This window comes from Haplochromis burtoni, unplaced genomic scaffold, assembly GCF_018398535.1.
Source record: "Haplochromis burtoni strain Fernald_Lab_line unplaced genomic scaffold, NCSU_Asbu1 Contig_72, whole genome shotgun sequence".
Lineage (NCBI taxonomy): Eukaryota > Metazoa > Chordata > Actinopteri > Cichliformes > Cichlidae > Haplochromis > Haplochromis burtoni.
Genome location: NW_024582433.1, coordinates 2,038,866 through 2,056,811, shown reverse-complemented (window position 1 = coordinate 2,056,811; position 17,946 = coordinate 2,038,866). Strand labels below are relative to the sequence as shown.

At 39.8% G+C, this 17,946-nt stretch overlaps 1 protein-coding gene across 1 annotated transcript in view; it reads left to right on the top strand.

The window, feature by feature from the left end:
• LOC102288892 (astrotactin-2) overlaps positions 1-17,946 on the top strand; it is a 292,853-nt gene that overhangs the window by 226,682 nt on the left and 48,225 nt on the right. Inside the window, exons 17-19 of the mRNA XM_005930128.3 lie at positions 2,004-2,326; positions 10,591-10,724; positions 12,774-12,922. Coding sequence (XP_005930190.1) covers positions 2,004-2,326; positions 10,591-10,724; positions 12,774-12,922 — 606 coding nt within the window. The remainder of the gene's footprint in view (positions 1-2,003; positions 2,327-10,590; positions 10,725-12,773; positions 12,923-17,946) is intronic.

The window sequence follows — 17,946 nt, the reverse complement described above, 5'->3', positions numbered from 1 at the left end:
CATCCGCCCATAGTGAGTGTATCTGTATCTAATTGCCTTAGAAAGATACCTGACTCTGTTGCTGTTGTTGCGTGGGCAACATCACTCTGGCCAAAGGGGATGGGTCCCTGTTGACTTAATTATGATGCAACCAGTCTACAAAGAGATTTTAATTAACAAAGACAGATCAAGATTAATAGCAAGTAACCTCACCACACTTATCTCTTTACAGTGTTTTGGTGACAGGCAAGTCTTGCACAAGCATCACATCTATTCCACACAGTAAAGAGCTGTCACAGCTAAAGAGGCAACAAGCTGGGTCACTCCTTAAACTGCGAATTTGGGGTAATTTCTCTAAATGTGTGTGGAGTGTACTTTATACACCACAAATAAGCAGGCTCACAGACACAGGTGCACAATGCTTAGGTGATATGGGATTTATTGTGGGAGCTGGTTGACAACATCGCTTTTCATTGTCTGTGCTTCCTTGTGAAGTGGGTGTAATTGGGCTCATGGGCCTCCCATTGAGCCTGTTTGCATTGTGTTTCAAATGAAGTTACCACCCACCTTTAAAGTGTCATCTAGCTGGACACAGGGAATAACTAACAAAGACACACAAACTTTTCTTTGACACACAGACTTACGGAGAACAAGTCTTAGCTACCTGACATGAAATACAGCTTAGATTTAATAACTAAACTTTGAGCACAGATGGTTATTTCAGAGCCACTTTTTAATATTATCCTGGAAGAATCCACTCTGGTATATTTGTCTAAACCCAGTATTCTTTTTGGATATGATACTTAATTGTTGCAACGACTTTGTTGTCAAATTTTTACTTACTTACCTCGATTTTTAATTGAAACGATCATGGAAATGCCACATAAATGTAATGCAAATTAGAATAGTTCGAAAATGTTTCTTTTGTATTTGCAGATAAATATTTCACATTTTTTTATAAGATGCCTGCTATTTTCTTTTATGCGTTGCATGCTGTCAATGTGTTATTTGATGCTTGCAGTTTTCATTTCTGCAAAGCTAATTCTTAATAAGCCTTTTAAAAGAGCATCTCTAATTGGCCTAACTGAACATGCAATGAAGAGGAAGAGCAAACTTAAACTGTCTACACTTTCAGTAAGCGTGACTATAGAGTAGGATTTTGCACACTGCTGTTTTTGTACATGTGTAGAGGCTGATGTTGTAATTTACACTGATAAAAACGGATTTGTTTTCAGTAATATGCGTCTCATTTTGCATATTTCTCATTGTGTTTTCTCCGCAGTTTGTTACACAGCGCGACAGTGCATTATATTTAATTGTTATATCGTGAAAGAAGCTTTGGTGCACTCTTATTTATTGTTTTAGAAAAAATACATTATCGCTTAGTTGGAAAACTTGCATTTCTTTGGAAAGTAAACGGAAACAAAAGCACATCTGCCACATCAGCGCAGATGGCAGATGTGCTCCACTGAAACATGTGGCTTGCTGTGTCCTCCAAATCAATCACTCAACACCCGATTAGCAATCTCTCTCCTCCCCTGTTTCTTTCACTTCCTCTTCTTTCCATGTGGTGTGTTATTTTCCTGCTTAAGGAGGAAATGATGAAAAAGAATCTCCCCAAACTCCAGTGAGGACATCAAAAAGTGGTAATTGACACTTATGAGAAGAAACCAGGCACATCCCCTCCCTCCTTCTTTTATCCCCTAGCCATTCCTCTTTTGTCTATGACAGCTGATGGTCGTAAGGGATTAGGTTTTTTGTTTTTTTTCTTTCAAGTAAATCCAGATGGTGATATTCTATGCAACTAATCTTCTTTTTTTCCAAGCAAGGTTAAATTATTTTTACAGAGTTAAGAAAAGGGGGATTGTCTTTATAATTATGAAAGCGTACATATAAAAAAAAGAAAGAATCTGACACTGTGGCATCAATTATTTAAAGTAAATCAATATTGCATTTAATTGTTTATCTCCTTCCTTTGACTAATGCCCCATATAACACCCCTTTCTCCCCAAAAACCCCTCCAGAGGCAACAGAGCAGGGTATTGGTGGAGGCGGGCGTCGTGAGCTGAAGTCACTTCCCTTCATCAGCTACCTGTCGGCGCTGCAGAAGAGCCAGCTTTTATCTGATGACATGGTGAATGGTGTGGAGATCCGCTGTGAAGAAAAGGGCAGCTGTCCAGCTGGCTGCCACCTATGCCATCACCAGGCCATGATGGGTGGAGTATCGGGAAGAGGCCGCACTGGTAACAGCAGGACTGGTGAACAGCCTTCCCCCATCCCTGTTCTGCTGGAAGTCAGTCGCGTCGTGCCCCTTTACAGCTTGGTCCAAGACAACGTCACCAAAGAGGTGAGAAAGCAGCGTGGGAGTATAGGAAGCTCTGTGTCTGTGTGCCAGCTTACATGCACATGCATGTGTGCAAAGGGAAAAGGGACAGATGAGAATGTGAACTGTCAACCTAATTAAGAGGTGTGATGCTACTCAAAGCAAAAGCAATCCGCATACAGGAATAAACTTTCACCACTTTATTTAAACATCAGATGTTTTTGTTTTTTTTAATGAAATGCCTAATTTTATCATTAATACCTCAATTCCTTCTATTTTCCCAAGTTTGCAAGATTTAATCTGCTAACATTTATACATATCGTTTAAATATGAATATGATTATCCCACATATATATATATATATATATAGATAGATAGACTGACAGACAGACAGATAGATATGCACATCTGTCTGTCTGTCTGTCATTATGTATATATAGTATACTATATATAGTTATATATATATATATATATATCAGATATATATGAAGATAGATAGATAGACGAAGAGAAGACAGATAGATAGATAGATAGATAGATAGTATATACACATATATATATATATATATAGATATATATATATAGATATATACATAGATATAGATAGACAGACAGACAGACAGACAGACAGATAGATATGCACATCTGTCTTCACATCTTTACACTGCTGGTGGTTTGTGCTGACAAGCTGGCAGCTAAATACTGCACCACTGGGCATTCAGTTAATGGTGATGTAATCAAACTTTCTAACTGTACATATTTGTTGTTGTCTGAAGCATTTAACTGATGCAGTTATAAGAATTCAACTCTAGGTGGCATTGGTTGGTTGACTTTGACCGCTGGAAACGAATACTGTAATACAGAGGGACTAAAAAGGATGACATCATGGTTTTCTCTTGTGGGGAAGTCGATGTGTATATGTGTGAGATATGCGCGCCCGTGTCTAAACAAGTATATACAGCTGAATGTAATATCAGCTTAATTGCCACGTGCTGCACTATGATTCATCCCATTTCAGATGTCTTTGGATCTTTTTGCAGAGAAAGTTAATCATATCACATTTCCTTTCCATAAGCAAATTTACTAATGGGGTCTGGCTAAATATTAGACCATATTTTCTTTGTTTGTTCATTCAGCACTTTTTTATTTTTGATACCTAAGTTTTGATAACTTTGTCTTCTCAGTGTGAGTAAACAAGATTTCAGGTAACGTCCACCTAAGACATGTGCATGCATATATACGGAGGAGTTTAGCTTAGTTTAGCTTTACCCTTATCAATCATTCAGCAATCAAATGTATTTGTGTGTGTGTGTGTGTGTGTATATATATGTGAACCTATGATCGCACATACACGATATAGCTTCCTGTACGTGCCTCCCATAACAAGTACCACAGCCCCAAAGAAAAGAAGGCACAATCAATAGTAGACGGCCCATAGTGGGCTTCATCAATACATAAACGTGAGGAAGAGTAAAATGCCTCTCTTCCAAACACCTTGCTATCCATCCATCCTTTTCTCTTCCCCTACCCACTAGTGGTCTTCTGGGGGTTTAGAGAGTGAGATGTATGAGAAGGAGGAGGAGGAAGAGGAGGAGAAGGGCTAGACTGCAGTGGATCGCTCAGCCCTTCTGAGGTAGCTTGAGGCAGGATTATTAGCTTCTTATTGATGTCATCGACCTCTTGGGAGGGAGGGGAGTCCATCACTGCTCCTCTTTTCTTCGCTTTCTCTTCTTCTCTCGGCCACAGCTGCTTCTAGTCAGAATGGCACATACCTATATTGCATTAGAGACAAGCGACGACCTGCCTCGCTACACACGCAACCACCCTCTCGCTCTGTCACTCTCTTCCTTTATGTGTGTCCGTCTCACATGCGCAATTTTGCTTGAGACTGTCTTTCTACTTGGCTGAGTCTATCAGGAAAGACAGCTGCCATGTGGCAAAAGCTTTCTCAGAGATGAAGTACTTTTTTCCCCCCTTTAGCCCATGGAAGCAATCAAAATAGAAGCTTTGTTATCTAGTTTATGATTAGGTGGACCGAGATCATATCTATATGTGTCGACCACTTACTCTTTTTTTGCCTCCTTTTGTCCCTCCTTTCCGAGGTCCTGGCATCTGTCAGTAACCCCCCCCCCCCCCCCCCCCCCCCCCCAGCTGCCTGATTGTTTGACAGGACGCATCACGTCCATTTCACTACTGACTCATGTGACGCCAGAAGGGGATTTGGTCACAATGTGAAATCAGCCTTTCCCTGTAAAGACTATAACAGAACATTTTTTTTACAGTCAACTGAAACTAAACAAAAAAGAAACCTAAAGTGAAAATTGAAAATAGGCTTTTGAAACCGATAAAAGCTAAGTGAACTGATACTGGATGGTTATAAAACCTCAAAATAAAGTAACAATATACAAGAAATGTCTTTATTTTTAGTCTTTTTAGTCCACAGTGTGGGTTTTTTGTTTTTTTTCTTTTGGTACTCAATTAAAGTTTATTGCAACATCTTCAATAGTTGCAATTTACCTTTTTAAAAAGTGATCCTTTCAAATACTGAATAACACAAAGATGTAATTCTGTGTATCCATGTCGTTTGAGTCCGAACAAGATTTCAGTCCCAGAGCTTGTGGGTTTTTTGATTGCTTATTCATTCTTCATTTGCACTTTTAGATGGATTTATAGATGATAATGATTATTTTTGGAAGTGTAGACTTGAGGTTTCCTCCGTCTTTGTTTTGGTCCTAAATGCCTCTCATGTTGCTCTGTTCTCTGGCAGGGCGTCTTTTAGATCGAGTCTTGACTTGAATTCAACTGGAACCAGTCTTGGAATTGCACTGGTGGTCTTGCTTACTGGGCAGATGCATGTATGAAAATAAATACATGCATATGCAGATTACCACAGACTTTTTTAGTCCCACAGAAGAAAAAACCAAGGTAAAAAAAATAAAATATAATAAGCTTATTGCTTGCCAGTAGTTCTGTGTTGCTATGACTGAATTACGGCAAACCTTTTGAACAAATTGGTTGTGAGTGTAATGGGTCAGAATGCTCTATATCTTGGAGAATTGTTGCTGTCATGCTCTGACCATTATCCAGTACTGCAGCCCCTCGCAGGGGTGTGTCTCCAATATTTCCGAAGAGTAGATGAGAGCCTACAGGTTTAAAATGAAAACGGCAACACCATTAACCAAGAGAGTATAGTAGGCACTGCATAGGGAGCAAGTAACATACAATACCTTGTAACACATAGCGCAAAGTTCAATTATACAATTAGAAGTAACTGGACAGATCACATCATGTCAAACAAAACTGTTACAATAAATATTTAATGGAGTATCATGTCAAATGCTTCTCAAGTTCACCTTTAGGACAGTTGTTGTGGACTCTAATGAACCTTTACTGTCACCTTTAGCAAGTGGAATTTAGTTCAACTGATAAAATGCCTGACTTGGCTAAAGATAGTGTTTTTAATTCACTGACCTGTTGAATTATGAAATATGATGTGGTGTGTTTTGATGAATTTGGCTGAAACTCATACAGTGCTCACGCCGTCGTGCCTAAAAGCGGGGAAATAATCAGTAAACAGCAGTGTGCCAGTTCCATGCGCAGCCACGCATGCCCAACACATAACAGAACCACTGTGTTTGACAGATGAGGTGGTGGTCAGTAAAGGATTTTTATGTTTGTGTGTGTGGTTTCATCACTCAATAGAAATTTATCCCAGATCTGCACACGTTTCCTTTTTTTATGCTTTTATTAAGTGCACTAATGCCATTGTGGGGTTTCTGTCACCCTGAATCCTCAGAAGGTATGTTCATGAAGTCTTCTCTTTTCATCTTTGGCAAAGAAACATGTGCACCTACTTCCTGGAGGACATTATTAACTGGCTTTGCAGAGCAGCCATAAAGTTCTTTTTTCCTCCCCCTTCAGGTCACAGAGTTTATTTGGTTTGTAGAACAACAACACTTCTTGAATACTGCTGCAAATTTATGTTATAAACTAACTTTCTAGATTCCAGAATCATAAATCTAATTAAAATTTAATTTAGTTTAATTCGATTCAATTCAATTTACGGGGGGAAAAAAGCAAAGAGAGGGAGGAAAACAGAGAGAGATGAAAAAAGGCAAAGACTAAAGCAACAATAAAAAAGAAGGAAGGCGAACGCTCCTGTAGGGTAGATAATTAAACAATTTTCTACAAAACCTGCATGGTCAGTGCATACTATTTACATCCTCATCCACAAACATCCATTAATTACATCAGCAGCAGTACAGACTTGTTCTTTATGCTTCAGCCAAAACAGTTTGACCTCACAGACACAAACCTTTCTTTCCAATAACAAAGCCCCAAAAAGTGCATTAGTGTTCATACAACTTACAGAATGAATGCTTAAAAGTAGCATAGATAATTACCTCAGTAAAGGATATGGTTTGTTTTATCGTTATTATTGTTATAATTGTTTTCTTAGCATTAGGCAATTAAAAACAGCTATCTTGTAACAGAAAATACAATAACACACTAACCATCACTTTACTTTGCTGGAAAGGTCAGATCGGCTCAGAACATCTTCAGGCAGAACTGGGACACCAAAAAACCCAAACCTTCCTAATATTTGAGAGTTTTCAAACACACTATCAACCTCTGTTTGAACCAACCTTTGAGCTGCCCCCACTGTCCCATTTCCTGGAAGGTTCCTAGAAGCAGCCCATTGGTTCCCTTGTTAACACCATTAGCCTTGAATGATGGAAAGGGCCAGATAAATGCATGTGTGCATGCACGCACACGCACACAAAGAACATCATTATGGTGGGCTGTGTGTGTGTGTGTGTGTGTGTGTGCTCTGTCTTACACTCTTTACCACCACTGGTGATTATTTTATAAATCAATACTCTGGGCCAGCTGGCCAGTGTTTTTGTGTATTAGCCTCTGGATACAGACAGTAATATGGTCAGCATAGACTAGACAAACAGATTAATACATTAAAGACGTCACTATGGCGTTGCTTGCTTACTTGTAAGTCACGACAGGCATCTAGAAAAGTGAAAGGTCTAAATTGTGTTTTGGTGCCAACGAGTCTGCAGGGTTTAAATGACGTCAAAGCTCGGAATTTGTGGCTTGAGTTTTTGCTGATGCTCAGTTGCCCTCAATGTTCACTGCTCTTGTCTTACATTTGACGTGGGGAGTGATTGCATTTCAGCTTGATTCGTTCAGTGTTGATAAGGTTAGCAGAGACAAAGTTGTGCCGTGTTTGCGAACCGGTAAAACGGCGTGTTAGAGGCACTAGCAGGTTCCTAAAAGTGAATGTGTTTGAGGTGCACAAAGACTCTGTCCTCAGAGAGAGCCTTCTTTACGGAAACACCACCTTTTTTAATATGAAGCTTAATGGATAATGTTTGGTTCTTACAGAATGTGTATGGATCTGTGGAGTTCTGGGAAATGCAGAATACGCAGTTAATCGATAAAGTGTAGAGTAGCCTCCTCTTGCCAACTGTGACTTATGTAGCAACAGCACTGAACACACGTACACTCTGACCCGGGATTTTCATTGTGTTTGTTTATTTCATCACTGGATTTTTTTTCCTGCCTATTTATTTCTTTTCACTCTCACCTGCCGCATACGTTGCTGTCTTCGTCACCACGAGCCACCGCACGCATTCTATCGTAATTAAATGCTTTTTTTTCCTGCTGAACTTTAAATCCTCGTCTTTATTTTACCTCCTGCATCCCCACCCAACTCCCACCTCGTTCCCTAAACCAAAATTAGATTCCCTGTTTACCCAAAGGAGAATGGCTTGCATTACTCTTCAAACATAAACACAGTGGTAATCGCTTTGTCTGTTTTTCACATGTGCAGCCATGCAATCAAGCGCAGAAACCCATATGGTTTTTTTTTTTCTTCTAGGAATCTGATGGTGGTACAGGCACTGCAGTCCTGTGGTCTTTCTCTCTTTTGCCCCTGGTATTGGAGATTGTTTCTCATATTTGCCTAGACTGTGTGCGTGCATAGACCTTGAGCCCGTGTTATTTGTGTGTGTTGCATTTCACTGTGGCCTGCTTCCCATTGATTTGAGGTGGCAAGACTACTGCTGTTGTTGTTTTCTGGCAGCAGTTTACCACATGGGTTCATCCGGTGGGGGTGGGGGGGTGGCATAATAACCTTTTTGGTTTTCCAATGGATTATAATATGGCTCTGGATTATAGTGCTTGCTTGCCCCCTATAATACCTAATTTAGAGCCCTGGTACTGTACTGGAGGATGTAATGATGAAGTGTGCGCTGCAAAAGGATCCATTCCCTAGTAAAGTCAGGGAATGTGTTTCAGTGTTGGAAGTCCCCATTTTCACACCTTTGTATGTGGATTTTTTTCACTGTCCTATTTTATTTCTCTCTTTCTTCCTTTCTTTCTTTCTCCAGCCTCACCCTCTTTATTTTCCTCACTCTTTCCTCTGCTGCTCATTTAGGTCATTTGTGCTCTCAAGGTACTTTGCCTCGAGTGGAAGAAGTCAGTTCCCATGAAAGTCTGTTGAGCCTTCTTTGAGGCTCACAATGCAATGTTATGGAAATGCTAACATCAGCTTCTGAGTGCATACCCTGACTCAATTTTGGCCAAGCTGTTTGCCTCTCTGGTCAGGCCTATGACCAAAGTCAGCTCGAATGTCACTTCTACTAATCAACACACTGCAGAAAATCTTTGTTGGCGTTTCTCAAATGAAACGAAACAGTGAGCTGTTGAAATTAATCATGATCATGTTTGTTTTTCACTTTGTTTGTGTGCAGCATGTACTCAGTCGTCTTAGAGATGTGTGTGTAGTATCATCAGTTGCTCTGCTTTTGAATCAGCCTCATATGCCATGTGTTCGAACAATAAGGGGCCTCCTTCCTCCTTTTTGTTGGATACCTGGTACACAATGCTACTGTTTCTGCACGGCTTCAGTGCCCTTTTTTTGAGATCACGATCAAGCACGTCTCCAAAGTAGCCTGCATGAGGTAACACTTGTTGTGGAAGTTTTCCATTTAAATAAAGCCTGCAGACGAGCGGTGAGCGGTAGCTAACATTCTTTAATCAAAACACAAAAGAACAGAAAAACCAAGCTTGGTGGAGAGCCTGCATGATCGCGGGGCAGACGGAGACACGGAGTCTCTCTGAGCCTAGCATGGCTCTCAGTTAAATATCTTTTCCAGGAACAAAAGGCAGTACACAGCTGTTTCACACCTTAAGGTTCACACTCCCTTGCTACCTCCCAGAGTCCTCGAAGAGACAAAAGACTCTTCCTGTGGAGTTGTCTGCTTCCCCCAACTTCCTTACTAGACCCCCACCATCTGTCTTACTGTATGAGTGTGAGACATGTTAAAATCCAGTGGCACCAAGGCATTATACAATAACATAATGTGATTAATACATAAGTAAAATAAATTCCTATACACACTACCAACCAGTTAGAGCACATAAATTACTGAGTGCTCATTGATCTGTAGTGTGGCGGGGAGTCGTAGTGATGGTGAACTCTCTTGAACTCACCCTCTAGCATGCCTGCAGCTTTAACGAAAGCCCTGACATTATATTTTATTGCTTTGATGGTTATATTGGCATTTTGCTGCCTTTTAGAAGATGGCTGAGCTACGACCTTTTTTTTTTAACTTTTTTCATCCACCTGTAAATGAAGTAGCACAAGGAGATGCCAGAAGTTGATCTCATCTATTAATATCTCACTACCCGCTACCCTGGAATGGGAGGTGGCTAGTGTCACAGCTCTCACTCCTCTATCATAGAAGTCACAGTGCATCTATGATATCACAGTGTAAGCACAGTGATAGTGTCACAGTGTTAATGCTAGTGTGATGTTCCTGCCTTCTGGTAATTGGGAACGGTGGGTATGAAAAGGTCACTCTCTTTTTGACTGTGTGTGTGTGTGTGTGTGTGTGTGTGTGTGTGTGTGTGTGTGTGTGTGTGTGTGTGCCCCTCTGCTGTTACATCTTTATGAGACTTACATTGAGTTCTGAACAATTTTGCAACATGAGGGCATTTTGACCAGTCCTTACTCCGTCAAATGTAAGACTATATTTTTACTGGCTGTCTCCTGGAGTTCATTTCAGGGAACTGTCAAAGGTAAATGAAAAATTGACTGACATAAGATGAATGTCTGTGTGTGCTGTAATGTGGAGGAAACCAGTGGAGGAAACTGGTTGAGGGGGTGGGCTGGGTGGGAGGTGAGGAGGGGGGATGGGATAAGCATAGCTGGACAGTAAGCCCTTGTTTCAAAAGATAATTGCATTTCTCTCACCTGTTACCCTTTACAGGCCTTAAAGAGTGCCACAATGAGCTCATACTGGTGTGCTGGAAAGGGCGATGTCATCGATAACTGGTGTCGCTGTGACCTGAGTGCCTTCAGCAAAGATGGCCTGCCTAACTGCAGTCCCCTCAGGCAGCCGATGTAAGTGTGAGGTGACACTATGACACTTTGGAATCCATGCACATACACAAGAGAGGTTTTATGGATGCATGCACCAGTGCACTGCAGGGACACTTATACGCACATGGATATGCGCACACATACACACTTACCTGTCTCTCTCGACTCCAGGGGCACTTGAGAAAGCTGTAGACATAAGCACAGTCCCTGAAGTTCTAATAACTGTCAGTCGGCCCTTACACTTCCCTGACAAGAACATGCTCTCATTCAGGGTGTCCTAATAATACCCCTGAGCCTTTTGTGAGTCATCCGCCCAAGCGATTGTTGCCTTAAAAAATCTTTAAAAAGAAACAGGAAGTTGAAAGGGCAAGACTTCAGATGATAAATTATCTAAAGTCATAAAAAAATCATAACTAAAAAAATGAACAAACTGGATTCATTTTATTTTTGATTTGCATAATTAAAGCAGTAAATTGTATTATGGCACACATCATTAATGCATTCAAAAGAATTATCCCTATTATAGTTTGGTTGACACAGCGGATTATAAAGTCCAAGTCCAAGAAACTGACAACATAAGATCATATTTCCCTACCCTCCCAATGCATGGATACCCAAAGGCTGGAAGAGCAGCAGCAGGAGGAAAAACAGAATAGGTGCGAGTGATAACAGATATTGCAATCATTAAGCCAAGCATAGGCCCCCAATAAACCATCTACCTATACAATGTGTCCCTCACCTATAAGAGCTAGCATAGGTTCCAACCCTTCTGCATCCCTGAACTTGATAAGTGTTTAAGAAAATGGGTGTATGGATACAAGAAAAACACAGAATGAAAAGAGGCCCTGGGGGTGGGGGGAGGTTGCAAAGCAGCTTGCACTTGCACAATTGTAAGTATCCTAAAGCACCGAAAGTAGTTTTCCCTAAATTAGAAGTTTTTCTAAATACATTTTTCAGAGTTTTAGCTTGAATGAATTGCTGACAGTTTGCCTTATTTTAAAGTTTTTCTTCCAGGTTTTTAGGGCCATATGCTGCATGCATATGCCTCTTGACTGGCTAAGCCAGTTTATACATTCATTGAGGGTTTCTAGCTTACGTGTATAAATGGCATAGAGGTAACTGACTGGTCCTTCTCTTTGTGACTTTTTAAAGTTTTACTGGACCATTTAAATAGCAAAATAATCAGTTCCATCCTTTATTAACAGCTGTTTCTTTTGTAATGATTGTGCAGAGAAAACTCTGTGAGTTTTGGCAGTTCAGTACCATTCCTGTGGGCCCAAATGTTATAATATATGCTGACCCTTGACTTTTAAGCCAAGAAGCAAAAGCCTTTAAAGCAATAGATAGGAAGTGATATTGAAATCAGACTCTAGTTTATTTTGCACAGATGTTATAGAAGTACTCTGAAATGCATAAACCTTTTGACTGTTTTCTTAGTATTTTGTTTATGAATTGTGGTTGTTGACTTACTTGATGCCACAAACAGAGTTTTGGTTTCTGTAACTCTACGACCTGACAAAAAAAAAGCCCAAGAGTCACTGCAGCTGCCAAAATCTCCAACTCTGGTTAGTGGTAGACACATTAAGAACCTGAAATAAGTATTATTATTATGTGTGAGGATAAAACTGAGCATCAAAACAGCTAACCTCTTTCATGGCATTGTCACAGACACAGCTGGAGAGCAGACAAAAATTGAAATGTTGTTCTTTTATCTCTTTTGAGGGATTAAAGGGGGAAAACTACACATGGAAAGCTGCTGGAGCACATGTGGCTTTGGAATGCTGTTTTGTTCCAAGTCTCTGTTTGCTATTCTGTTGTCAGATGACATATAGCTGGAGGTGGTGCACTCTCTAGTCCAACACAATAACAACAACACGTGGGATTCCCACTTATCCATTTGAGATTTATGACCATGCTTTCAGCATAAAGCATATGCTGATACAATCCTATGTGAAACTCCAGATGAGGATGCCAAATAGTTGTGGAAGCATTTTATCTCATTGTTCATATATGTCTGTTTTTTTTTGTGTGTTTTTTTTTATCTTATCTTGTATTCTCTGTATTGTTTAGTTTGCGCCTATCCCCTTACCTGGAGCCCTCAAGCACAATGGTCGCCCTGGAGTGGATGGATGTGGAGCCTCTGATTGGCTGCAAAGTTTCTGACTACATCATCCAGCACAAACGAGTGGAGGATCCCTCAGAGGCAGAGATCTACACAGGTAGAGGAGCTTAAATTGGCTAAAAGCATCTTTTTAATTAAGCTTTCTTATTGTTGGTCTTTGTTCCACATATATTCATGGCAACATATAAAAGTACAAATAGTTACATTCACAAACACAAAAGCTGAGAATAAGAAATGTTTATACTATTGATTCTATAATAAATAAAGTCTGTTATGCATTGAGTTAGAAACCTAACCTTTATGTTAGGAGATCTGAGATGGGATTGGGCTTGCAGGAAAAGCAATTACCCACATCAGGTGATGTACTGCTGGAACACTGATGAGCCATGCTTTAGGTCAAGCTGGAGTGAGAGACTCCTTTTTTTCAGAATGGTGATGAAGCGATGTCGGAAAGGAAGATGAGAGATTTCACTGACAGATACAAGAATAAAGATGTTTAATGAGTTGATTAGAAGACTCAAATAAGAAGAATTAAACTTACATTTGCAGTGAATGAGTTTAAAGCTTTTGTCTGGATACAGAACAGGCGTGGGAGTTCAGACTGAGGATGGGAGAAGATGACGTAGGACAATTTATCAGGGACGTAAATGGTACTGACCGCTGCACTGTGGGGATAGGGGAATGGTCATGGTAGTGACGGGAGTTGGGGTGAGTCAGGGAAAAGGGCAAGATTTAATAATATTGGAGAAATGAGATGGTCTGGCTTTAGACACTGGGATGCACGGACAGGCCATCCATCATCCAGGGGAGGAGCTAATGAAGCGTGGGCACCAGAGAAAGAGAGGGCACAGATAGCTAGACAGAGCCATGCTGGCAGAGGTGAGGTACGGAGGGGCAGATGGTGTGGGTGACTCACTTTGCTATGTGCCAGTCACCACTCTAATTCATGTTATAACAGAGAACAATGCAGATTGAAATCATTGTCTTCATCTTTTGTCTTTTTAACTTTATTCTGTGTTTTTTTCTTTCTGAACTTTCTTTAACCCTTTAAAGCCGGTCAGAGCGGGCACGCTCCATTTTGCGTAACTATTTTTAAATCCCGGTAGCACTGCAACCACGTAAGCTAGCGCAATAATTTTTTTTGCATATGAAACCGGAGAAGTTGTACTTACATCTTATGCCATCAGCTTGTCCTCGGTCACAGTTTCCTTCCACATATAGCTTTGCAAAAACTGCATAAAAAGCACTTGCAGCAACAAAAACATAATATTCCAGAAACACACTTTACCGATCCGATCAGCTGTTTGTAACACTTCCTACGTCCATCAGCGTGAACTATCGCATGTCCTGCATGACCTGCCCGAAACAGGAAGTGATGTCATTTTGCGGAAATGTAGTTTTTTACCATCGTGGCCTTATGAGCCTATACTTGTATTTTTAAAAGTTATGTTTGACTTTATGACTTTCTGTGTCGTTTCTGGGATGCTGAGGACTCATATTGCACTGCTGGAAATATTGTATTTTGATGCATATGCTGTTATTTTGCAAATTTGCAGTATAATATATTTTTTCGTTTTTCCTGCAGTATATAAAAATTGGTGTATCTCAAAAATAAAACTATGAAGACACTCAAAATAAATTTCCCGTGGTGGGAAACTAGTTTGTGCAACTTTTTTGTATTTACAGTTTTGAGGGATAAGCCTCTTAAATTTCTCTAACTAGAAATATATGTTAAAAAAACAAAAACGATTTTCAATTTTTTTGTAGTTTATTGCACTTTTTTGCAATTTATGTAATTACTATGCACTTAATGCAGACATATTATTAAAATTTGGGCTATAATGGTTGTATTGATGTATAGCAACTTGAAATGCTCCAAAAAATGGCTCGGTTCTATGGTATGTCTTAAAGGGTTAAGTATAAACCCAAATAGGAGTTTGGTGACAAGCAGTGCACTTACATGCTCCATATGTTTACTTAATATATATGACACTTCTAATGACCCACTTTTGCCTTTGTATACCAAAACAGTGGATTTAAAATAAATCAGTGGTGTGATCAGGGTTTAACAAAAGTATCCCATCAACTTTTTAGGACTTACATTGAATGTACTATTGGAAAATGATTAAAAAGCAGCCAAATGAGACTCATTCTCTTTTTATTACATAAAAAAGCAAATGAATGATATGGAGTCATTTCCAAGCATTCAGTTCGCATTTGGTAGCTTTTCACTACAACTCTTAATAAAGACAAGTGAAGGAGACCATCATTAGGCTGAAAAAAACCTGTCAGAGAACTTTAGGAGTGGCCAAATCAACAGCCTAGTACATCCAATGTGCTGGCTGGCTCTGCAGCATCACCACAGCAGACAGCTATTGGATCATTGCATAATTCTTTCCTTGGTTAAGAAAAACATCTTCACAACTTTAGCAAAGTCAAGAAAACCCTCAAGAAGACATCAATGTCAAAGTCTGCAATCGAGAAATGAAATAAATACAGAGGGTTTACGACAATGTACAATTCGCAGATTATACTCAAAAGCAGAAAGACCAGATTTGACTTTTCTAACTGAGCCTGCCAAGTTCAGGGAGGAAAAAAGTATATATTTAAAAAATGTTAAAACAATCTTTGGACACATGAAATCAAGATTAACTTGTTACAAAATGACGGGAAAGAAAAGTATGGAGAATAAAGAGAAACAGCTCATTATCTGAAGCATATCACATTATCTGTCAAACATGATGCAGGCGCTGTTATGGCATGGGCATGTATAGCAGACGGTGGAACCAAGCCACTGGTTTTTAATAATGACGTGATTGCTGATACAAGTAGCAGGATGAATTGCGAAGTTTAGAGAGAAATAATCTCTGCTCAGACTCAGCTCCGTTCTGCAAAACTGATCAGATGGCGCAAATGGATAGCGTCCCAAAGCGTACTGCTAAAGCAGGCCAAGAGTTTCTCCATGCAAAGTTTGGTGATATTCTTCATTGCTTAAGTCAGTCAACTGATCTCAACCCAATAGAGCAAGTTTTGCAGTAGAAAATCTCTGGAATCTTCTCAAAACAGGAGATGCAGCGTTTGATGATTTCCAGGGGTTCAAGACTGCCTGCTGTTACTGACTGCAAATGATTTATTTAAAATGATGTTAGGCCAATTACACGTGGAGCCTCTAAATTTGACGGACTGTATAGCTGAACTTCCTAAACAGTTAAAGCAATACGTTTGTCAATTCCCTTAAATTAAAGCTAAAATCCAGCACTTCAATCACACCTTGATTAATTTGATTTAAAACCCACTGTGATGGTGTACAGAGGCAAAATTACAAAATTGGTTTCATTGTGCAAATAGTTATGGACCTAACTGTAAAGGCTGCCTCTTAAAATCAAGAGATCCAGTTCTCTGAGCTCAACAAATAAAGGAGCATGTTTTTCAAGAACTGCCGTTTTCTCACACTTATGTATTTTGAAGTTATTGGACTTTATTTATTTAAGAAGAATTTCAGAAGCATTTACTGGGAAACAAATTGTGAAACCAAAAGCTGAAATTAAAAAAACGTCCAGCTGAGCACTATACAATACTCACCTTGTGTATAAAAAGTGCAATATGTTTTAAAGCCGAGCCATTCCTCAGTGCTATATTTTTTTCTCAGCTCCTCCTGCCTTTCACAGACAAATGCACATTGACAGATTTCCTTATGGCAGCTGCCACTAAGGCCAGCTTTCGTTGGCCAAGCAGCAGTTTGGGGGATAAACCTTTTGCTTGAGGGCATCTTGGTGGTTTTCTGGAAACAAGTGTTTCTGCTTCATTTTCCCCGTTCACATTTTCCGAGACTGTGTGACGATATGAACCACTGAGCTCGTAGTCAAGCTTCTCCAACATCTTAGGGTGGGTACACTCTAGGATTATTCGGCTGAATTACAGTAAAACCATGTTTGACCATTCTAGGGAAAAATCCTGATCCAAAGCTTAAGTCAGGGATGACAGTTGGCACTATAAAGCAGTGTGAGGTGATATTCACTTTTCATGTGTTAAAGAGGGAATATTATGGAAGATGTGACTTTTTGTATTTTTATATTTGAATGTTGAATAAGGGACTAGTTTATTATAAAAGTGCTCTTTGAAGCATTTGGCTCTTCCATGATAAATTACAGGACACCTATGGTGTTCAGAAATGTAAACATAAAACATACAAATAACAGTTGTTTCTCGGTATTACTGGAAACAAAAAGCTAGATAAAACACTAATAACAATGTATGGTAGAGAGGGATGAGCATGACCGCATCCTACTTAATCAGTAGTAATAGCAGTACCTTCATCCAGGAGATGGGGTATAGCCGAAGCCAGCATTAACCCTCTCAGGCTCAAATTAAATTTTTGTTGCTAATGCACAAAAGAATACCTGCAGTGGTACTTCTGAGTAAAACAAACTCATAAAATATGTATGTGGGGTAATCAGGTTGTTAGCTTTTAACTGTTGCAAATCTGCAACGCCTGCCTTGAGAGGGTTAATGGAACTTGAGGATGCATCTGCATCCATTCAAAGCTGAAACACTGCTACAGGCTGGCGTCTGACATAAAAGAAATATAGACGGCTTCAAACAGACACTCAGCCATGCTGAGTATGAGTCACACATCCAGAGCACACACAGCCATATGCACACTCATACAGATGGCAGACAGAAAGAGTGTGAAGATGCAGACACTTGGATGCAGTCTTTATTGGATTCACAAAGCCATGTTTCTATGTTATTGCTGTCTAGACGAGGACAGGAGAAAAGACCGTGTCCCTCTATTGTTCAGGTCAGTCACAGGACATAAATAAGTCCACAGATTTGGCTTCTCTGATTGTGAGAGGGCCGATGTTATCCACTGGAAACCGGCATGTGCAACCTGCTTTTACATGATTTGTGATACAAATTAAAGCTGCACTCACATATTTATCCGTTAGACATCAGCAGAGTAAGTCACACACCTCAGCTGAAATGTGTGGGGATAACACTTGGGGGAAAAAAAAGAAGAAGAAAAAAGTAAATTCAGTCATCGCTCCAGTCATCGCTAAAGAGGAAGACTCGCTTTTATTTTTCAAATGCTTTTTTCAACAAGCTGGGGTTAAATAAGCT